A 25,028-nucleotide genomic window follows, 5' to 3' on the forward strand; every position below is an offset into this window, starting at 1 on the left:
GATTTTCAATTATATTCAGGTCTGGGGACTGAGATGGCCATTCCAGAATGTTGTACTTGTTCCTCTGCATGAATGCCCTAGTGGATTTTGAGCAGTGTTTTGGGTCGTTGTCTTGTTGAAAGATCCAGCCCCGGCGCAGCTTCAGCTTTGTCACTGATTCCTGGACATTGGTCTCCAGAATCTGCTGATACTGAGTGGAATCCATGCGTCCCTCAACTTTGACAAGATTCCCAGTCCCTGCACTGGCCACACAGCCCCACAGCATGATGGAACCACCACCATATTTTACTGTAGGTAGCAGGTGTTTTTCTTGGAATGCTGTGTTCTTTTTCCTCCATGCATAATGCCCCTTGTTATGCCCAAATAACTCAATTTTAGTTTCATCAGTCCACAGCACCTTATTCCAAAATGAAGCTGGCTTGTCCAAATGTGCTTGAGCATACCTCAAGCGGCTCTGTTTGTGCTGTGGGCGGAGAAAAGGCTTCCTCTGCATCACTCTCGCATACAGCATCTCCTTGTGTAAAGTGCGAATGGTTGAACGATGCACAGTGACTCCATCTGCTGCAAGATGATGTTGTAGGTCTTTGGTGCTGGTCTGTGGGTTGACTCTGACTGTTTTCACCATTCGTCGCTTCTGTCTATCCGAAATCTTTCTTGGTCTGCCACTTCCAGCCTTAACTTGAACTGAGCCTGTGGTCTTCCATTTCCTCAATATGTTCCTAACTGTGGAAACAGACAGCTTAAATCTCTGGGACAGCTTTCTGTATCCTTCCCTAAACCATGATGGTGAACAATCTTTGTCTTCAGGTCATTTGAGAGTTGTTTTGTGACCCCCATGTTGCTATTTTTCAAAGAAAATTAAAGGAGGAGGGAAACTTACAATTGACCCCCTTAAATACTCTTTCTCATTATAGGATTCACCTGTGTATGTAGGTCAGGGGTCACTGAGCTTACCAAGCCAATTTCCAATAATTAGTTCTAAAAGTTTTGGAATCAATAAAATGACAACGGTGCCCAAATTTATGCACCTGCCTGATTTTGTTTGAACAATTATTGCACACTTTCTGTAAATCCAATAAACTTCATTTCACTTCTCAAATATCACTGTGTGTGTCTCCTATATGATATATTTAACTGACATTTTTATCGTAACAACCAACAATTTATACAGGAAAATAATGACTATTAACAAGGTTGCCCAAACTTTTGCATCCCACTGTACATATACATATATATATATATATATATATATATATATATATATATATATATATATATATATATATATATATATATATATATATATATATATATATATATAAGTATAATATATTGTAAAATATTTGATATTATATTTTACATGAAGACATATAGTAAAACACAAGGAAAATGTTACTTAAAGTAAAAAGTGCTCTGGGACACAAGAAAAAGGCAGGTAAACTGATGTCTGTGCTCAATGGAAAGAGCTTTTCGCAAAGTAATAATTCCTTCTAGGGATGTTAAAATCCAATAAATGCGGCAAATATTTTGTATACAGAATCAGAAATATGTAGATGTTTACATAGAATACTGAACTTAATGTGAAATTACAGTAGCTCAAAATTGGCAGATTTAATTTTCACTGTAATCACATCCAAAGAATGATGGAATACATAGCCCTCAAATGTAAGGCTTGTTTATTTCATATGGAAAAGAAAACACACAATCTCATAAAAGTAAATACATAAAAGTTGCAGCACTGTAAGTAATGGGAACACTTGGCAAAATGTGATGTTAAATTGAACTAATGAAACAAAAATGATTTGCTTAACATGCCTTTCTTTAAATTGCTAAAACCTGCCATATACTCTGCAAACTCCTTTTTCTTTGGTAAGGTGGTTTCTATTTTACCCATTGTGTTCTAAAGTGTCATATAAAGAATACAATCATTATTTCTGTTATAAAAACTAAAAGTGCAAACATATTACTCTCCCTATGACCAGCCTAATAATATGCAAATAAGCAGATAAAGCTCTTAATAGTTAAAGCAGTAAATGCTCACTGTCTGCAACTGTTATGTATGAAGTATTTGTAGGATATCTCATCCTACTTAAAAACACAGGGGCACATTTAAAAAGGTTTAAGAGCATGTAAATCTCTTCAGGCAGGCTCCATTGCTCAGCTTTTAAGTCAAGGTACTTTTCGTCTCTCTGTGAGACTGTAGGGTCAGACAGTGTTAGTCCAGAATTAAATACCAACTGCTAGGTATGTCCAGAGGACCATCCATGCTTCTCTTCTAAGTTGTTTGCTCACAGTCTGAAAGCAACCAAGTGGAGTGGGAGGGCAGCAGAGGACAGACACATGAATGGTCTTTGATCCAATAAGCTAAGTGTGAAACTGCCATAAAAAACAGTAGGATGTTAGCTTACCATGCTGAAGGCACATCTTCATTCACTTCCCAAGTGCTTCCTTTTCAGGTGCTCTTGCATGATAGTTATACTCCCGTGCCATGCCAATTCTGCATTACATATTTTACAACCAATCATTTTTTCAGAAGGCTTTCACACAAAGTGTTCCTGTAGTTTTGATGATTTAGGTCACATTTTGGACTTTTGTCTTCCGCCATCTCAGCTATGTTGAAATGCAATGTTGCCAGACTTGAAGAAATGTAAAACGTACAATGTCACCAATCCAACTATTCAACAATGAAAATCACTGGCAATGATTTAATAATCAAATGTATCAATTTTTGTTGATTGGTTGTTGCAGCCCTACTTCAAAGCACACAAAATGAGGAGGACCTGTGAAGAAAGTTTTAGGTGCTAAGCATTTTTACTTGTTAAATGGTTTTCATTTCTCCAAATATCCAGTGCAACACCAGTTCTAAATTCTATGTAAACAGGGTTTTCTTGCGTCAGACTCAGATATTATGTGTAATGATCCACTTTAGAATGTTAAGCCCAAATAACTCTTGGGACAGTATTCCTCTGCCATCTAGTGGATGAAATAACATCATGTTGCAAAACATCATAAATATTTGTGTGTGTTTTGTCACTCTAAGGTAACTCATTGATATACATGAGTGGGCTGGAGCTTTCAACTAAAACACAACAGCATGTAAATGAGAAGCTGTAAAGCAGGTTGAAGGTTGGGAGCATGCACTGATACAAGAACAAACTAAAACTGAGCTGTTAGTTGAATTAAGCAATAATGACAAGAATGTGAATCATGTAGCAGACGTTGATGCAGACAGTGAAACTGATGCATATGAACGTTTTACGACCAGACTGCCATGGTATGCCTGGTGAACTCGGGCAAAGCTGGTTCTAGGATTTTTGCTGTCCTAGGTGAAGTTGTAAATGGTCCCCCCACCACCCACCTTTGCTTTGATAGGAATCATCATTGATAGACCTATACATTGAAAACTGGAGACAGGACTCGGGACATCAAAGTATTTAGGACCTCGAATTCACAATTTGACAATGTTGAATTATAGCAATGTCTGTTTACGAGACTGTGAAAGAAAATTACACTCTTGAAGGGTTCCATTTCAGAAAATAAGTAGGAATCGGGCTGTATTAGTAGTCTTTATTTATTGCTTTAATGTTTCTCTAAAGACAATTAAGAAACACAAGTTATTGCTAAATCTATGGTTTCATTTCATAGTTATCTGTGCAAACCACCAGCTAAATGTGTGCCTTTTGATGATGGTGACATTCTACTTATTTATTTTTTGTAAGACATTACCATAACATGTATATGTCATTTAATCTCTACATAGGCCTTCAGTAATATGCCCTGACCACAAGAGGGTGAGCTAGGCTCTTGCCTAGACCGAAAATGCCCAGAAATGTCCCTGAACTCAGGAACCTGAAGGTTCATCATGGTGCAAGTAGATGCAATCCAAAAAGGCAAAATAATTGTGATCAATAAGAATGACAAGGATTCTGCCTCCAAAGCACTGTTCATAATGCAGCAACTATCATTTGTATCAGGGGGATTTGAGAGTCACTAAGCTGTGGTAGTGTGAAGGAAAAATTAGACTTGTGGGCCACATAGTCATTTGGGGGGGGGGTATTGCACATAAAGTGTTTTGGTGTGCTTTCCACATTAAAATATAGCATATACTGTATCTTTCAAATATTATAAAAGGGTTAATAGATGTCAGAAACTTGTTCCAAGTATATCAGGAAACCAGATATGGTCAAGTGAACAACAAAGAACAAGAAGGTTCTGGATTGTGGTTCAAGAAGTTGGCTGACTGTCAAACCCAGTAAAATTTGCAGATATCACGTGCACAAGAACGTAAGAAGCATTGGAAAGTATTGTAAGGACCAAGATTATAGTGAAATGAGACACTTAGGGGTATGTAAGCTGGCCATGCTCTCTGCTGAAACATCTCATGTCTTTTAATCAATCATAGTAAATGTCAGGATTAATTCAGCACTGTTATGCAAATTCAGCTGTCTACAACAATGACTCTCTGTCCCTGTTCTGTGACAATTTGTTGACAACCTCTGCCCAGGGCACTATTCCTTAGTACATTGCTGTAGCGGGATGCTCCCACATTAGCATTTGCTGAAGAGACATACAAGATGCATTGAACAAGTTTCCTCCTGCCTGGTCCCTAACTCAAAGAGGTTTTATTTGAGAACATTTCTTTCTTGATTACATTTCTAATTTAATTTCTACCATACAATAACGCAAGGGGTGTATAGATCTTGTGGTTCAGACATGGACATTCTACCATCTTATGGTCAAGCAACAGGAAAAAATATAAGTGTGCAAAGAAACCCAACTGCAACAACAAGCTGTGCGTTGGTGACTGTCTCAAAGCATATCACACAAAAGATGTACTGTATACTAAATCTATTTTAGTACAGGAATGGACACTAGTCTTTTAATGTTTACTTATCTTTTTGCTACAAGCAGTAACATTTTGTATTTTTGAAAAAAAAATACAAAACTTTTCTGTGGGTAAAATTAACGCTAAGGAGGTTAATCACATTTCCTTCCTTCTTTCCTATAACGCAAAGACCTGACGACCTAGACCAAATGGCTGGTTCCAGAAAGAGTCAAAGATTAGTGGTACAACTCATTCCTTTACATAGTTGATAAAAATGGTTAATCATGAGGCAGGAATATTAATATTAGCATATAAATGAACACAAAAATTGCCTTTCCTGGCATGGAGATAAATTATGTTGCCAATGCATTAACAATAAATGTGATATTTACTGACAATAGTTAATTAAAATAGCAAAGGATTGTTAACTTTATATTTCAGACTAACTGTGACATATGCTAGATTTAAGTGCTTTGTAAAATGATGATTTGCCTTATATTTTACAGCCAAAACAATTATGTTGAGTTCATGTGACCACTGCCTTCAAGTTGATGAGTGAAGGTCCTCTTGTGAGGCTGACACTCTGATCATCTCTAAGAGATAGTTCTACTATTAATGACCATTTGCTCATTTAGTTTGCAACTCGGGTTTTGAAAGTGACCTCTGAATTTTCCATACAGATTTCCCTGGAAATTAAGGGGCTTGTCAATGAATTTAGAGATGCTTCAACTACAATAAGTGAATCACAGTGAAGCAATCAATGAAGCAAGTAGGTCTATTATTTAAAAGATTAAAAAAATTAAAGGTCAAAACTTTTAAGCAAAGGTCTTGTCATTTCAAAAGGTTAGTAAAGATAAAAACTTCCTTCTAGAACAAGACTGAAGTCAGTGAAGCCCTTCACATTCTCATATGGTTTTAAAGTTAGAGCTGGATGCGATTAAAATCACAAATAAGTAACAGGAGAGAAAGCTCAACACCTGAGTCCGTTTTACACAGTATATTTAAAAAGGATGATTTTTTTTTTTTTTAAATCATATAAACTTTGACTAATGTAATGGCTATTTTCTGTGTTAACCGAGGTTAGCCTGTTGCCCCCTTAAATCTTTTTCCTCCATTCTCCACCCTTTGGGGTTAGGCCTGTTCTGTTTTTGTGCCACTAGATCACACTTCTAACCACATTTTTTTTTTCTTTCAACCCCACCCTATTCCAATTTTGACAACAAGCATCCTCTTTCTAATCACAGAAACATATTTTAGTTCACTCAAGCCAAATTAAATTTCAATAAACCTACAGAGGAGTCAGAGAAGGAGGATAAAGGAAGTCATGAGTAATTTGTGCCACACATTTTCATATGTTTAAAGGAAACAATCAAGTCTGTGATGTTTCAAAGTCATCAGATGTAGGTGTCAGATTTTCTTATATGTCTGATGTAAGAAGAAAAAAAACAAATCTGGATTTTAAGGTGCAGAGTTTTAGTTTAGTACAATTATACATAGTTTAAAGTTAGAATGTATAAAATGGACTTGGGTAAAGTAAATTTATTTTACACAAAATGTTAAGATAATTGCATAGGAGACCACATGCCTTTATTATTGATATTGCTCACAAATATACACATACTTAGACATAACAGGAAGATTATCCTTGTATGTTTTTATCACCCACAGTAAAAGGGCAATTCTGCCTGTTTGTTAGCATCATTATATATTGATAAGTGTACCAGCTTAACAAAAACTTAACTCTGTGTTGGTAAATTATCAACATAATAAAATTCTGTTAAGTGAAAATATCAGTTCGTAAAAAGTAATCAAATATTTATCATTTGTTTTTCCTCGCATTAAAATGATCAAAGTTTACAGGTAAGGCTAAACAGAATTAGATAAAATAATTAAACACTGTTCAGCTGAGATGAATGACTCAAAAATTAAAATACAGGCAGCATTTTGATTATTTTCTTAAGGTGTTTTTGATACTTATATTTATGCTTTAATAAGTCCAAGATAGCAAAAAAGTTTTAAAAGTATATGATACAACTTAGAGCTTTGGCAAATAAGTAACCCAGGATGTGATTAAAAGGCAACACGCAAGCATTTTTTAAAATAATGACTGGTTCAACCAACCAAACACAAGAATACTGCCCAGCCCAAAAACATGTCTCATTATTTAAAGGTAAAGTTACAATAATGTATTACCCACACGGCTGCAAGCAAAGCACAATATAAGGACATTACCTCTTCTTCGTCCATAGCTCCTTGCTGCATAGTAACATAAAACAAAAAAAAAAAAAACAAACAAAAAAAGAAAAACACACAATTGGGTGCCTGGAAAGTATAACACTGTATAATAAAACATAAGGGGAAGAACCACATGATACATTTTTTCATGTTACTGTAATTTTGTGTCCTGGATAATTTTAATGCCTTACAGAGAAAGTATTTCAATTTCTAATACAATAACAACAACAGCCTACACAAGTGTAGCCAGTATTGGCCACAGTGGCTTTTTTTGTCCAAATACATCAGAGGTCAGCTCCCTCTGTTAATGATGAACATTTTTAAATATATGGCTCTTATATTTACTCAATGTTCCTTCTCAGAAATTGCTCTTAATGCAGATTGTGCTTTAGTGACAACATCATTCAAATGTTTTGTGGAGATGTGTATTCTTACTGCTTCACTTTTCTCGTACATATTTCAAAATGCAAATTAGATTAAGTAACCTGATGAAATGTAGGGTCTCTTGTTATTTACTTCTCTTTAATCAACAGCTGATCCTTAAAAATAAATAGCTCCAATGAGTTTTTGTTTCTAACTGTTAAAGATTCAATGAAGAGCCGTTAATCTTAAAAGAAAAAAAGACCACTTAAATCAAAACTAAAATGTCATGTTGCATTTGCAGCATTTATTGCCTTTACTTATGAAACTGGCTGAAATGGGACTCTCCTGCCAATGTGGCCCACCATGGTTGAGACTATGGAGCCCTGGTCTAAGTAATGTATTGTGGTGTTTTTTTTTTTTTTTAAATATATAAATCTTAAACACCAAGTAAAAAGTAGAAAAAAATTAATTGTTGAGCTTACATATTACATAACTTCAAGAAATAATCTTGTGAAGATACCAAAGACCTGAAGAACACACTTGAACATCAAAAAAAGCTTCCAAAATTCTCCAGATTCATTATTTTTTGAACATGCTGAAGTTCAGATAGTGTAGTAAAGCATTTTAACCAAAGTATTGCCAAAACAAAATTTGCAAATTGCAATGGAATGAAATGCCTTCAATATCAATAGAGATTAAACATTAAATGCAAAATGTTGTAGAAGAGTTATATTGTGAATTTGCACTGTGACACCATTCTATAATCACTTATTATACAACCTCAGTTTTCAAGTCTAATTAACACCAAAGAAAAACATAATACATCAGTGTGAAGGAATTAGACATGAAAGTGTATAAACATGTTATTTTTAGAATAAATTAATACTTTTTTAAATTTTTTAATGAAAGAGAAGTTAGTTTTAATTTTGCATTTTCATAAATTAAAAAAAAAAGTTCCTCAGCACTGTAATTTGAATGGCTGATTTCACCGGTAGTTTAGTCACAGTAGGTTACAATTTTCATAAATGATGAAAAGGGATTTTACAGTATGTGGTACTAAAACATATATGCATATTATTTAAACATGAGAACTAAGTCTAAATTAATGCAGGGTGTTTTATTTAATGCTACACACTGGTGCTACACATTTTACAGCTTTTAATTTTTTTTACTATAATTTTGCAATTCTTATTATTGTAGTATGTTCATATTAAAAGGTGTAATCATGTAGCAGTAATCAATTAAAAGCATTAGATGGTCCAGTTTGATTTCCTTAAGCACATTTATGACTGCATGTATTTATTTTGAAACATATTATGAACAGCAAATTAACCTATTAAAAGTAAAATCTTAACCAGAAGTCTAACACTTCAATTGTTATATCATTTCACACCATAGTACTCATATTGTGAAATAATGATTTTTTTCCTCCTGATATATCAAGACATGCATTTCTTTTAGCCAGCCTCTTTATTGCCTTATCCTCAAGTCAAAGAAAACATCACATGCATAATGTATGGGTGGATGGATAGTTAGATAAGATACTTTATTTGCCCCCAAAGGAAAATTAAAACTGCTCAACACACACACGCACACACAAGTTTTAATTTTCCTTTAGGGCAAATAAAGTATCTTATCTATCCATCAATCCACCCATCTATCCATTGCAGGGGTCTTGATGCACTGTTTTTAAATGAAACTTTCTGTAGACTGAAGCCTTTCTGTTAGTATTGCAATACTGGAGATATTGACTATTTCCTAAGGGTTTTTCATGTTCTTATATGTCTTATATTATGCAATGGGTGGATGGATGGATAGATAAGATACTTTATTTGCCCCCAAAGGAAAATTAAAACTGCTCAACACACACACACACAAGAACTTATGGCTTGGATATTAGAGCCTGCTGTTAGCAATAACAGGTCCATCTTGTTGTGTCCACAAAAGGAACATGCTGTTAAAGGTTTGTTCAGAATGACTCACCATTGGAGTCTTTATATCAGAGTGAATCGTTTAAGTTGCCGAGTTTAAAAATAAACACCAACAGGATAATGCAACCCCTCCAAGGCAGTAATGTGGACAAATTCAATCAGCATTTCAAGGTCTGGATCACATGTATCAGCTTTAATTGTAATGTGCTCACATCTTATATTTCTCATTAACCTAAGATCCCAAACCCCCTCCTGATTTTTCCACTCCATCTGATCACATCAAATGAAACCTGTCCAGCCTTAAATAGCACATGAAATAGGATGCTTAAGATGGTTTGCCACAGTAACAAAAATGCCATCTGAATTCACTGCAATTCACCATGACATGCAAGTATTCAAAACACAGAAAAAAATGATCTTAGTACTAAAACATTGCAATTTCGAAATGTTGTACAGTGGGGAAAAAAAAAACAGAAAACATAAGGCCTAATAATGAAAAGTATGTAAAGAAAGACGGCAGTCCACTTTTAAAGCTTCTTATAAAGTTATGATGTATGCGGTATAGATGGATTAGACAGTCATGTCATTAGCAGTTATGAGAAAAAATTATAGTGTCATTGGGTTTAAATGGGATCATCTAATATCCCTTACCTGTTCAAAAAAACTTCAGAATTCCAATTCATAACTATTCTGAAATGTAACTTGTATTATAACTTTAGTCCAATTTCAACCTGTAATTGGAGAATATGACATGCTGGTGAAGAATTTTAGTCTTCTAGACTATATTTTATCAAATTTCAGAAAGCTTTGAGTTCAGGACATGTTGCTCAACACCCACACATTGAGACCCAAAATCTTATTTATTGATTTACTCTCTGTGGACAACATATTCCAAAGTTCCTCAAGACTAATGTTAAAACTCATTGCCAAAATTTAAAGTTATACATTCATTCTCATAAGCACTGTGTAGGAAGAGCAGCCCATTCAACACTGACTTTCCTCCTTTAGTCAACAATTTTTCTCTATACCACACAATAGAAGTTTTTTTTTGTTACTAGTCCTGCTACTTCTAGGAGATACTACTAGTGGTAAGCCCACATGGTAGTGCAGCCTTTGACATCTTTGATCACTCTATATTGCTACGCAGACTAAATCATTGGTTTGGTTAATCTGGAACAGCATTAAAATGGTTTTCTTCTTATTTGTCAAAGAGAAATTTAAAGCAGGCCGTGGCAACACAATCTTCTACTTTCATCTTAAATCATGGATATTCTTCAATGTTCTAACCTGGATCCCTTATTATTTATTTTGTATATGCTGCCCTTAGGCTCTATCATTAGAAACCATGACTTTCAGTTCAATTGATATGCTTATGATCTACAGCTTTACTTAGCTTTCGATAATAATAATTCAAATAGTTCTTCCATGCGTCACGACTGTATTACCAACATAAAGTACTAGATATTTTGTAATTTCATTCAACTAAATTCAGATAAAAAGGAACTGCTAATTATGTGTGATTGTCAAAATACTAATCTGGTTAAAGCTTCCCTAGGAAACCTAGCTATTATAAATTTAAAATACTGGCCATAAAGGTAGATGTTCTGTTTGACTCTAGGTTCAACCTTTGAGTTTCATGTCAAAAAACTGCTTCAGTCTTGTTTTTATCATTAAAGGATAACTGCTAAAGTCAGACCCATGCTGGGCTTCAGGGACACTAAGAAATTAATTCATTTTTCTATTACTTCACAGCTAGATTATTCTAACTTGTTGCTGTCAACTCCTAGCAAAACCAGTGTGTCTAAGCTGCAACTGGTGCAAAATGTTGCTGCAAGACTCCTCACTAGGTCTAAGTCCTTTGCTCATATCACCCCTATTTTGGCCGTATTATATGGGATGCCAGTCAGTTATAGGATTTAGTTTAATATCTTACTTTCAAACTATAAAGCTCTGAATGGTATGGCACCTGTATAAAGACATGCTGAACTTTTCTTATATATGCAGACCTCTTAGATCATCTGACAAGTGTTTACCTGTTATTCCTCACACTAGATTAAAAATAAAAGGTAAAGTACCATTTCCAGTTGATGGAAATATCCCAAAAGTTGATAGAAATCTATGTTTTGTACGTAATACTTGTATGCAAAATGTGGTTGACCTAAGTTAAAGCGTACTCAAGTTATCGTGTTTACATACATACATACATACACACACACACACACACACACACACACACACAGAGACATAATTCCAAAAATGGTATTTTCTGACTCAGGGAGGTCTAAAATGTCAAGATTCATCAAAATCTTGACATTGAATCTTTGAACAATTACAATACTTTCCCTATACTTCGTATGCGAGAAAGAAAAAAAAAAAGAAAACAAAAAAGGGGGATAGAACCTAATCCAATATGGCCCCAAAACTCAGGAATGGTCTCCCCCTTGATATCAGAGCATCTAAATATTGTAACTACATTTAAAACTTGATTAAAAGCATATTTTGGACAGGCATTTATTTGTTACTAGCAAAATACCCGCGTTTCGCAGCGGAGAAGTAGTGTGTTAAAGAAGTTATGAAAAAGAAAAGGAAACATTTTAAAAATAACGTAACATGATTGTCAATGTAATTGTTTTGTCATTGTTACGAGTGTTGCGGTCATCAAGGATTTGATTATCATTATTTCTTTCAATCAGGTTTGTATTTGGAGGACGTGTTGTGTTCAAGTTACATTCCGTGTTTGTTAACCATTTTAAAGATTTCAGGTTTCATTCATCGAAGTGTTCACTACCCAAATCGCTACTCGTGAATCTAAGATGTTTAACAGGCATTCCCGGTATTAACTTGTGGATTTGCCTGCGAATATTTAGCGGCAGTGTGTCTTTGAACTTGTGGAATTGCCTGCGTAGTATTTAGCAACAGCGTCTCTGAGAACTTGAGGATTTGCCTGCGAATATTTAACGACAGCGTGTCTATTAACTTGTGGATTTTTCTGGGAGAATCTGGCGGCAGCATCACGAAGTTGTTTCCATCTAGCTGCATCGGAAAATGTACCACGACGTCTGACACGGCTCCTTTTTACTGTTTTCTCACAGCTTGGATTGCTGCTGTCATAATCGGTTAGAGTTTCATGGTTTGTTTCAATTACGTTAGTATTTTCAGGACTTGTGTTGAAGTGACATTCGACATCTGTCAAGTGTTGTGAGCATACAACTGGCTTCATCGATAACTTCGCATCCAGCTTTTGAGAGTTGAAACATTTATAAACATCAAAGTGTCCACTACTCAAATCGTCACCTGTGAATCGAAGATGTTTAAGAGGCATTGGCGGTTCTCCAAAGGTGTAAAATATTCGGCCATTTCGATACACTTGAAAACAACATCCGAACAATTCAGCGGCAGCCATCAACTCACATGCAGAAGCTTAGGTGAAGGGCATAAGCATTTCACTCTTACAGTGCTCCTGTGTAGATAATTATCTCCTGTACTGTCATCAGTCCACACCTTGAACCTGTCCCAGTCACTTAATACATAAGACACAATGTTCCTCCGGATATCAAGAGTGAGCCTGATATGGCCGTGCAATATGTAACACAGAGAATGGAAAAGGCAGGCGGCATCTCCGGGCATGGAAACCCATGACAGTGACAGTTGTTTGATCTATGGTGATCACCTTGATAGGCATGTTAATGGGGGTATGGTTGGAACAGTAAAAGAAATGGGTACCTGAACAATGTAAACTAAGTCTAAAATACCTACACAATAACTATAAGCATAATAAACGAACAATAAAACAGCGGAGAAGCAGTGGATTAAATAAAAAGGCTGCAGTTATCAGCAAGGAGACATGAATACCGTGGCGAAGCAAGGAAGGGAATGAAGAGACCGAAGTGATGGATGGCCTTATATGAGCAGGCAGCAAATTACGTGGGAGGCGTGGAGATGGGGGATGCAACGCCGCCTCACACGGCGACCAAGCTGCAGGCTATGGACGTATATATGTACGTAATTAGGATTAAGTTATGACTGTTACGCATAGAATTTCAAAATAAAACCTGCCTAACTTTTGTAAGTAAGCTGTAAGGAATGAGCCTGCCAAATTTCAGCCTTGTACCTACATGGGAAGTTGGAAAATTAGTGATGAGTGAGTCAGTGAGTCATTGAGTCAGTGAGGGCTTTGCCTTTTATTAGTATAGATTAGGTTTTTTTTAATATCTTTCTATTATGTATTTTATCTACTTATTTGTTTTTATCTATGATGGCTTGCTAAGTTTATTCTTTTTTGTTATTTATCCAGTTTTATAGGAAATATTGTAATGGTTCTTTTTATTTTTATTATTCCTTTTTATGCCTTTTTGCTCCGTCATTGTAAAGCGTTTTGTATTTACTTTGAGTGGAAAAATAGGTGTACGGGAATTATTACTGTTTTGGAAGGCTTAGATTTGGCATGCTATATATTATATTGCAAGAAACAAGCATGTTGTGGGTGTTATTTCTTTTTTCAGTGGTGTTAAATGTTGAAACTATATTCATGTTTCATAATGCTAAATACTGCAACTGTTCTGATCTAAAAAAACATCACAATATTTTTACTAATGGGACATTAGAGATGTTACAAGAACTAAAGCTTTTGTAAAAGGTTGGCAAAAAAATTCAGAAAATATATTGGTACTTGCTTTTTTACAATATCGACAATACTGAGAGAAAGTCTGTACTGCATTTATGTGTGACTGCATGAGCACAAATTACTTTGGAATACACAGTAATGCATGAAAAAAACATTGGTGAAAACCACATATGAAAATTATTTACAGTAGTGGTGATACAGAACCACATTAACACAAGTCAAAAAGAAAAACAGCAGAAGTCTGGAAATGCTTTGTATTTAAGATTGGAGAATTTCAGCATTCCTTCAATTAAAGTGCACTTATATTAAAAAAGAAAAAAATTAATTGGTGTGTACTTTGAGAACACAATGATGCAACCCATCAAAAATGTGAGTTGTAACAGCTTAACTAGTGTCATGGATTTGTAAGACATGCTGAAATGAATGCAAGATTATTCCCTTTTTAATACAGTCCTGATAAAGTAGCAGTAATTTTTTGATTGTAAGGAGCATGTCTACAAATGTTAGTCCAAGTTAGGAAGAAATTGGAGAAGAAATGTGCTGCTCAATTTGTTAATACCAAAATAAAATTTATTTAGTGCTTTATTAGCTTCAAGCACAAATCTCCTCATTAATACAATGTATACTACATTAACAAAGAAGTGTAATAGCCAAGACACACAGCACTGGTTAAATAAATAAAAAAAAAAAAAAATACTTTCACTGTTGAATATGAACATGCAAAACACTACACATCATACTAACACTAAATATGTCATCTGTTAGGTTTTTGAAGGCAAACTAATGTTCATGAATATAATGACCAACATAATAAAAGCATGTATGTCCTATGTTTGACATTTAACAATGACTAATATCAGTCCACTTAATTTTCTAATTCTGGATTTGTACACAGGCTAAGCAATAACAAAGTCTGATCATTTTTATAAGATACCTTGAAAATAGCACAACAAATGGTTGTTTTACAAGCATTCTGAAATGATGGATTAATGTAATGCTGACAGGACTGATTTTACACAGGAATCCTTAAAGTCTGGACAAATATAAAAAAGGAGACATGATTCAAACAATTTTAAAAACAACTTTTTAGTAAGTTTTTTAACCAGTTAAAGATGCAAATATTACAAATCTAACAGTGCGATTCTTTGACAAACCAGATTTTAAAAGAATGTTGCTAGAAAAACAGCCTTAACAAGTTTGTTTAAAATTAAAATATCATAAAGTATCTTGGAATTCACTAATTCAACAGAGCAGAAAGGAAAAAAGTGTGAATTTTTATTTTTAGTATTGATTTTAAGCAGCATCATCTGAGAACAAATGTCAAGAAAATACATTTAGAATGCACACATGGTAAGATAAATAATGTAGTCGATGCTAATTTTATCATTCTTTATAAACCCTGTGTTGAAATACCCCCAAGATTATAACATACCCCTGACTTGTTGTTTAACTGGGAATCCCCAAGTGTATTGTACATTAAAATTCATGCCCTCCATTGTATTTTGATATTTATCAATGCCAATACTAGCTTACTTAAATGATAACTGGGTAACTACTTGCTGGATATACCAGCATTTTAAAGCTATGGCTACGGTGAGTGTTTACAGATTTTATATTCTGTTACATAAAAAGGCACAATATTGTTCACTTGAATAATGGAGTTACCTCCAATAAAAAGCCATTGAATAGAATTTCTGTTTTTGCTGTGAAATCAGTTATGTATCAAGTATTGTAAAATTTCACCAGTATTGGTATGGAATGCAAAAATTCTGGTATTGTGTCCCTCAATGTCGGTACTAGGTTATTTTGTGCCCTACCCCAAGTTTATTAGTGCGCCAACCAACTGTTCAGTAGCTAACCTGATGTCCCTATAGAACATAGCTATTAAAATAAGTACATTACTGCATCATTTAACTCTTAAGTTCTTATACAGGTACAGCACTACATTTTTAATATCTAAATTGATTTTTATGTTAGAAGGCTTTATCTAAAGTACTGTATGCTGATCACTACTTGAAACAGAAATAAACTGCTCTCCATGGGCCTTTATATCTTCTTTTATGCAGTCCTGATTTACCTTGCTTGTCCCATGATGCCCTATAGTTCTAGTGTTTTGGCTTTTGCTTTCAGGATAGGCTTTGACGCCCTAGAACATTGTACTAGGAAAAGAGGTTTCAGATTATAGATCTTCTTTCCTTGCCACTCGTAATTAGAGTTTTTCATAAAAGAACAGCACAGCAATAATCATTCATTATTATTTTTAACATTTTTATCTTTATGTAACACACAGAGCCAGGCTGATTAGGCCACCCCATGTTGAAGTACCAAACCAGCAGAGATACAATATTTGTATGCCTATAACAGATATTCTGTAATCCTTGACTGTACCTTGCTATCAACTCCTTGAAAACAATATACATGAGAGGAGACAATATACAACCCTTACACAATACAACACCCATATTGAACATAACTGACTTAATAGCAATTACTTGAAAACAACCTTTGCTCCACAAATAAAAAAAACTGAATTGCATGCAGTAGCTGCTCCAGGACTCCATGGTCTTGAAGCACCTGCCACTGGATAGATAATGTTCATTTTCATAAACATTATAAAAATCTACAAAGCACATGAAGGCTTTGTCTGTTCAGTAGACACTACACTGATCTTACCAAGATCACCCCTTTCTTTACGCAAGTGTTCAAAAGGTATGGCCTCCGTTCAAATGACACAGTTATAAAGGTGATCATTGGCTTTTAGTCCAAGGGCCTCAGGTGCTAGGTACACTTACAAGAATCCTTGTATTCAAACATGGTTTTTGGTATGGGCAATTAATGACCAGCACAGAAATCCAACAAATCATTGTGGTCAGATAATGGTTCAGATCAGGCAAGGAATTTTTGCTAAGAATGTTGCTTTCTGGAATCTTCGTTATTCCTTGTTGAATTTTGTTTCAAACAATAAAGGAAGATATTTACTTTAAATGCAGTACATCTACTGATCATAATCACTTACTTATAGTTTTATACTCAATCACTCAGAAAAGCAACTTTAATCTGAGGTATCGGAAAACATGGAACATTATTTGTTAAATTATCTTTTAAGAAATTCATTGTATTTCTAAATGAAGTACAAAAAATGTTCAAACCAAAACTATATAGTAAAGATGATACATCTTTAAGAAGACTTCTGGCCAAAAAAAAAAAAAATTTTTGGCATAATTTCCATCTTGGTACTTATCATGTGTAGCTTTTAATCAAATAACACCAGCTCTGGTTTGAGAAGTTATGGCATCAGTATTAATAAAATTAAAAAAAAAAAATTGGGAATTCAGGCAACAAAAACGATTACTCAAAAATGTTAAAATATAAATTGTAGCTCCATGTACAAATGTACTGCATGCAAGAAATACTTTACTTCTCAAAAGCAGTTCCTTATTTAAACTAAACTATTTATAAACACTGGGCAACCTTATTTTTAATGGCTTCTTAAAGTTTACTTTTGGTATTATTTTAATTATATATGTTTATTTACTTTTTAATTCCGTTTTTAGCTTGACCAGTAGGGGGCATTTTATTTGAACTCTCTATGTTGGTTGGAACGTTTTCTGCAAAAGTGATGAAATTTGATAGAATTTTATTAATACTAATACATAAACAATATTAAATAATAGAAAATAGGTTTTTTGAGTGTTTCATGGATTTAATTGTAAAGGGTGCATATACCTTTAAATAAAATGTTATTTTTGGAATCAGTGTGTAAGAGCTTTTTGACTTCTGGCTTCTATCCCCTAATCTAATTCAAATTCAAAGAAATGAACTCTGCTGCTGGCTTTAAAATATGTTTTCACAAATTATCCAAAATTGATTTATAGAGTTTATTCTCATGTTGTACAAATATAAATTGTAATGCCTGTGTATAATACCATGTTAAATATTAATTATTCATGCTGCTACTTCAAAGGAAAAGTTCATGTGACTGATATCATGGTAGTTTAGTTTTTTTAGAGCAGCAAGCACTTTTTATTGCTCTAGCAAGCTACTTTCATCTATGTAAATCTAATGTTACAGAGGCACATACTGTATTTTGTTAATTTAAATTACTGCTTAATTGATGATTGAAAAGAATCATTTTGCCAAATTTCACCCTACAGTCATCTCTTTGTCTTTAAAGAGGCCAGTTAGTTTTTTATTGGAAGATAATTAATCATTTTATTTGTATAGAGATGAGAGGAGTGCATGTTAAGTCAATGGTATCTAATACACACACAAAATTATTTATATATATATATATATATATATATATATATATATATATATAGTGATTTTTACATTTATTTTGCAACCAAAGGAACTGTGAGCATATGCCCATACAAATTATGGAAACAGGGTGATCAACGTTTGTGTTCGTTCAGGCTGACATTTTGACTTCTGTGAGTAGGAGGAGTATTGTGTGTTGTTCTTGGAGAAATGGATCTTAAACCTTTAATTAATAGATATACAGCACATGTGGAGTTCCTCACTAATTTCTTGTAACATTTGAGAATGAGTATGTGATCATAATTAATGATTGTCTGCTTTTTGAAAGCTTGTAATGGGTTTGGGAATTTTGAGAAGAAATCTTAGTTATCTGCAGTAGTATGTCGAGGGTCTGTACTCAATTCACAGTGTTATAGAAGCATTGTGTACTTGCTCCCCGTGATGAATTGGTCACAACACCGGTGCAGCGGAATTCTAGGACTGTTTTCTGGAACATGTTTTCTTACATTCTATGTGGCAAAGGTGTTATAAATAGTATTCTCAAATCCATTTAATTCAATTAAAACATTTTGAATTGCAAGTGTGAATAAGGCTAAGGCAGCTGAAATAGTAAAAAAATCTAAAGACTTCTATTGACCATTACTGTATATGCATACTTCTTTGTTATTTTCCACTCTGAAAAATAAGCTAGATGATCGGATTTTCCTCTAATGCCTCATAAGTTATTAAACCACTGAAAACATAAGTGAAACAATGAACCTGATTAATTTTAAATACATCATACCATTTAGAATATTCATTTTTCCATCTATTGTTTCCTCAGGTTGACAATGGATGGTATCATATTTTTTGACTAAAAATGATGGTTTCCCTGATAGATAAGATGCTTTAGAAGGACAGGTCTGACCTTATTAATTGTACACTGGGTTACATAAGTTGTCTAGCAGAATATATGGTCAGAAATTTAATCAAACATAAGCTATATGTAGAAATTATATATAAAAAAATGAAGACAATGAAAGTGATGCAAACATAATTCTTTCTGCTTTGACACACTTAATAACTGTAGGTTATTAGATTAATAGATCCTGGTGTGGCAGAAGTGCTGCCGGAAGTAATTCTAAGGTCACCCGGAGGGCTTCCAGGAGCTTTCCTGACACTTCCGCCACACCAGGAAGTGACATCAAGGGGAGCACCTGGGGCTCAACTGGGTCATGATAAAAGGGTGAGGGTGAAGCTTGTGAGGAGGAGAGAGGAGGTCAAAAGAGAGAAAGAAGAAGAAGAAGACGACGACGGCAGTGGAGAGAGTTGGTGATTGAAGGCATTGTGGTGTGGAAAATCTAAATAAAGAAGTGCGTTTTGGACATTCTGGTGTCGGTCTGTCTGTGTCAGGGGGTACCCTTTCCACAATTAATAAATCATTCTTTAAGCAATTAGATTCAACAATAACCTCATTTATTTGGAATTCAAAACATCCACGCATCCAAAGAGCGACCCTACAAAGACAAAAGGCAGAAGGTGGCATGGCTCTACCTAACTTCCAGTTTTATTACTGGGCAGCAAATATACAGGCGATAAGAACATGGACACAAATAGAAGAACATACACAGGCTTGGTCCGCAATAGAAGTAAAATCCTGCAGTACTTCTTTGTATTCCCTGCTCTGTGCTCCAATAAACGCACGTTATCGGCAATATACTAATAACCCAATTGTGCTTCACTCACTTAGAATATGGAACAAATGTAGAAAGAATTTTAAGATGGAGAAGGTTCTATCTGTGGCACCTCTGCAAGAGAACTACCTCTTTCAACCTTCGCAAACATATGCAGTTTTTAATATCTGGAAAAAATTTGGAACTACCTTGCTCAGAGATCTTTATATAGACAACATCTTTGCATCCTATGAACAATTACACTCCAAATTTAACATTCCAGCTACAAATTTCTTTCACTATCTTCAAATCAGGAACGTTGTTAAACTTCCCTTTCAAAGATCCAAGAGGACACTGGGAAAAAGATCTTTCAATTAATATATCAGAAAAGGAGTGGAAAGTAGCAATGCAGAGAATTCACTCGAGCTCCATATGCGCAAAGCATACAATTATTCAACTCAAAATTATATATCGAGCACATCTGTCTCGTCTAAAACTCTCCAAAATGTTTCCAGGGCATGATCCAACCTGCGAACGCTGCAACCAAGTCCCAGCCTCACTGGGTCACATGTTCTGGGCCTGCACCAAATTAACATTAATCTGGACCAAAATTTTCAATTACCTTTCAGACAGCCTTGGTCTCACAATCCCTCCTAACCCATTAACAGCTGTGTTTGGGGTTCTTCCAGATGGGTTTAAAGTGAAGAAAGACAAACAAATTGTGATTGCATTCACTACACTTTTGGCACACAGACTTATTCTGCTAAACTGGAAGAACCCAAACTCTCCTCTTTTAAGTCAGTGGGAAACCGATGTGTTATACTATTTGAAATAGGAAAAAATCAAATACTCAGAGGATCCGTACAGACTTTTTTCAAAACATGGCAGGTTCTAATCAATAATATTTTAAAATAAGCTTATAAAGCACAGAGAATTTATTAATTTATGTATGTTTACAAGCTTTAAATTTCACGCCGTTTGCCTTGCTCTCTCTCTTAGGGGTGGGGATCGATTAGTCCTTAACTCAATTTTTTCTTTTTGTAAAAACTTGATTGATTTGTATGGAATGCAATAAAATTAATAAAAATATAATAAAAAAAATAAATAAAATCTTTTTAGAATCAAGACTGATAGATTGCTTTCTTAAACATAAACCTAACCAACCAGTAATATACATTAAATCTTTTCTTGTTTATGACCATTTTTAACAAATGTATACACAATTAAAATGCATTTATGTAACTTCAATACTAAATACTCACTATTTAGAGCCATTATATTGTCGGATCCTGGATGATGGAAATTAAGACCCATGCGTCCTGAAAGAATCAATTTGAATCTTCAATTAGATATCAAAATTATTCAGGCATTGTTTTCCAAGCAGCACATAGAATTATAAGCAACAGAGACATGTACAACAGGGCAACAAAAAATAGCCTATTGAGATAGGGGGTAGATACAAAAACTGGAAAAAAAAAATGTATACTAAATTGTAATTTATAAACATATAATATATAAAACATATAACTACAATAACTTGCATGTAGTTTCCATAACTGCATCTTTTTGATCAAACAACTACATGTATACTAATACAATAACACAGTCTGTATGAGTTCTCCCATTAGTAAAATGAAGCAAGTGGTGTATCCTAAAACCATTAAAATAGATTACAGTGTTTGCAGATCCTTCTTAACTATCATCCTGCATATGTATTCTTAAGCAAATAAAAGTAAAAAGGAAATTTTATTATGAAGTTTTTCTGTGAAATGCAAAGCTCCAAAACAACTATATATATTTCTTGCAATAAAGATATAAAATTATTTCATAAAATGGCATTTGTGTATACTTACCCACTTTTATGTAACATGTAACAAAACAAACATCATTGAAAGAGTGCTATCCTAAGTCAATAAAAATAATCAGATGTTGCCTTACAAATTACCAACATCGTGTGATTGATGCACTGCAATACTCTAAATTTTAAAAGATGACTAAAATTAATTAGGACATTTTAAAAATGTCCATCAGGTTTCATAAGTTGAATGTCTTATGAAACTCCAATATATACAACAAAAATGATGCATCAGATAAAAATTATATACATTTGACAGACCTTTTTGACAAGCATCTATATGAGAGGATTTCTAGCATCTGCCTCACTTTTTCAAATATTTTCTTTTATGCCTTTTGGTTACACACAACTAGACAAAATTTTTTATCAGTCTTTTAGGCAGTCTGGGGGCTACTATAACCTTTTACTCATAAATAACACATATGTAGGGCCACAGCTTAAGGATCACTTAGCTATCAAAACATATACTAGTAGCATATGACAACTCCTCACTAATGTCATCCTCTACTAGCACACATTAATACTAAGCACTAGGTAAGTTCAACAGAAGCAAGCAAAATTACAAAAGGCAGAGCATTTTGTGTATAAGCTTTTGCATCACCATTGTTTAAAAAAAGCTTAATTTGCTGATTCAACTGTCCATATCCTCAGAAAGGCTTATGAAAAGACACAACAAGTTCCAAATTTGTTCAGTAGGTATAAGTAAATGCTGTGCATGGTCTTTATTTGGCTCTGTATAGCACAGAACATCATTTACCATCAATATATAAAATAAATATACAGTGATCCCTCGCTATATCACACATTGACTTTCGCTGCTTCACTCCATCTCGATTTTTTTCTCATACATGCTTACGTCACTACGCATGTGCTTTCTGAGAACTTTTTTCTAAGCCCTACAATGGCTCCTAAACGTGCTGCTTTTTCTAAGCCTTCTGACAATAAAACTAAGCGCCGGAGGAAGATGCTTACTATCCAGAAGAAGGTGAAACTCTTGGATATGATTAAAGATGGCAATACCCTACAAAAGCTTCCTCACGCATATGAAAAGACAGCGCCAGCAACTGCCTATCAAGATGTTCTTCAGCCGCGCACCCAGACACCCACTGCCTACTCCTAGTACTTCTTCACTGAAGACAACAACGCACCTGCTGAAGATACTGCACCACCTCTGAAGACTCTCCTACTGAGGTTGTGCCTTCATAGGTTAGTGGTTGTGTGCAATTAAATGTACAGTACAATAATCTACTATATAAAAGCGTTCGGGATTGTCCTTCCATCCCGTGAGTGCAAAGCATAGCGGTATTCCACTTATTACAGACTTACTAATTGCGGCTTGAGGTACGAAGAACCACGATGTGAGCAGAGTTCTGGTGCTCTTATCGTTCCCTTGCTTTTGTGCGCGATGCACTGGAAAAATAGACAAAATTATGTCTCTGGAAATAATTAATGTTGATGGAGTACAAATGCCTCACCACGTAGTAAATATCAGGGGAGACGGTGCTTGCTTATTCTCATCTATAGCTTATTTAGTGCCTGAAACTCCGTCTTTAGCGGTACAGATTCGGGCTGACATTGTACGACTTTGGACAGGCACTTGAGGGAATAAAAAAAAAAGATGTTATGAATGGGCACTTTGATGTTCTCATTCCCTACACTTACATGCCTGATGTACACATGGAGCGCACAAAAATTGAAGATAAAAGTCGGTCGCCTTAAAAGGCGAGTGCGCCTAGTAATATGATATTTGTAACGCCTAATATGTCTTATTTTCTCTTATTTTGTCTAATATATTGAGTAATACAAGTGTAATGGTGACTAAAGGGTGTTGTTTAATGTCTAGAGGGCTCTAATAATGTTAAAAAAACGTATTTAGAAGGTCGTAAACAGGTTTTCTATACTCTAACTGCGAAAATATTCGATTTATAAATAAAGAATCCTACTTCGCGAAAATTCATTTATCACGGTAAAGTCTGGAACGGATTAACCGTGATAAACGAGGGTTCACTGTATTCTGAAAGCAACTTAATCCAGTTCAGCACAGTGAGGGAAAACCTATAGTTCATCAGCATATAACATGGTGTTTTAATTAAGAGAACATCATGATGGCACAGTGTTTCCTGTGCTACTGTCTGACAGTTCCTAATTAGGATTTTCTTTGTGACCTAATCACTGTCTACATGGAGGTCTCCCCATATTAGCAGACATAGGAAAACCATGGAAAGTTAAGTGAGAAATCTAAATTGGATTAATGCAAGTGGGAGAGTGTGTACCCCACTGTCATATGACTTTAACAGAGATAACGTAGGGACAAAAAAAAAAAGTTCCATTAAACATGCCCTATCCATGTTTTAGTTTGCACTAAGTAAAAAGGAAAATCCAGACCATCTCAGAAGATAGAATAATTGGAAAAAAAAATCAGAGCATCTGCATAAGTATAATTTTACTTTCTATAGACGTAGCTAAAAATACAAACAAAAGAGTGCTTGTGATTTTATAATCGGCAAATGTGCATGAAGATCATTTTGAAGGTGCTGAAAGCAACACCTGAAACATATAATTAGAAAAAAAGATTAATTCAGTCTAGCACTTTCCTTCCCCCAAATTTCAAAAGGCTGAAACAGTATCTTTTTTAATCTTTGCAAACATCTCAGAAATCCAAAATCTCCTTTTAATGCCCATTTAAAATTTGTTTATAAAGAGAAAAAAATCATGTTTCATTTGTAAGTTCTTGTGTATTCTTTGTAGTATCTCAGCTACTGTAACACAAAAACATACCAGTAATTTAAATAATGGTCTTTATATAGGTGCAGGTAAAAGAACATGTACAGTATAAGAAATATGTCAGCTGACCTTTATTTTTTTAAGATTATCAAAAGCAGTGGTTGAATGCTGAATTTGTTTTATTTATGTACTAGCTGTGTCACTCTGAGTTATTCACCTAGGAAATTTCCTGAGACAGTGTGCCTCTGTTAAAGTGGCGTCGGTTAATCAGATGCATCAGAAGTGCTATGTGATTGAGTACTTTTGTATATACAATATATTTTTTTTTTAACCCGGGGCTAATATTCTTGGTTCACTGCAGCTACTTACTCTGGAATATGCTAGATATAATTGGTCATGTATAAAACATTTCTGCCATAGATCACTTGCTTTTCCTAGTGACTTAACTTTTGCTGATGGTCACTGCATAACACAATTTTACTGTATTCTTTTGAACTGAAACAGGTGATTAGTAGGAATAATGGGTATTTTGGGTATAAATACAACATCACACCATAGC

At 34.5% G+C, this 25,028-nt stretch overlaps 1 protein-coding gene across 7 annotated transcripts in view; it reads right to left on the reverse strand.

The window, feature by feature from the left end:
• The window catches only part of cpeb3 (cytoplasmic polyadenylation element binding protein 3), a 148,467-nt gene that overhangs the window by 54,086 nt on the left and 69,353 nt on the right, over positions 1 to 25,028 (reverse strand). For 4 of the 7 annotated variants that reach the window (XM_039770832.1, XM_039770841.1, XM_039770859.1 and 1 more), the window contains exons 4-5: positions 21,153 to 21,209; positions 7,058 to 7,081 (exon numbers count right to left, since the gene is read on the reverse strand). The exons of 1 other annotated variant lie outside the window; for it this stretch is intronic. In XM_039770832.1, coding sequence (XP_039626766.1) covers positions 7,058 to 7,081; positions 21,153 to 21,209 — 81 coding nt within the window. The remainder of the gene's footprint in view (positions 1 to 7,057; positions 7,082 to 21,152; positions 21,210 to 25,028) is intronic. 2 more of the 7 variants (XM_039770870.1, XM_039770850.1) reach the window with 1 other exon arrangement.

This window comes from Polypterus senegalus, chromosome 1, assembly GCF_016835505.1.
Source record: "Polypterus senegalus isolate Bchr_013 chromosome 1, ASM1683550v1, whole genome shotgun sequence".
NCBI classification, from domain to species: Eukaryota; Metazoa; Chordata; class Cladistia; order Polypteriformes; family Polypteridae; genus Polypterus; species Polypterus senegalus.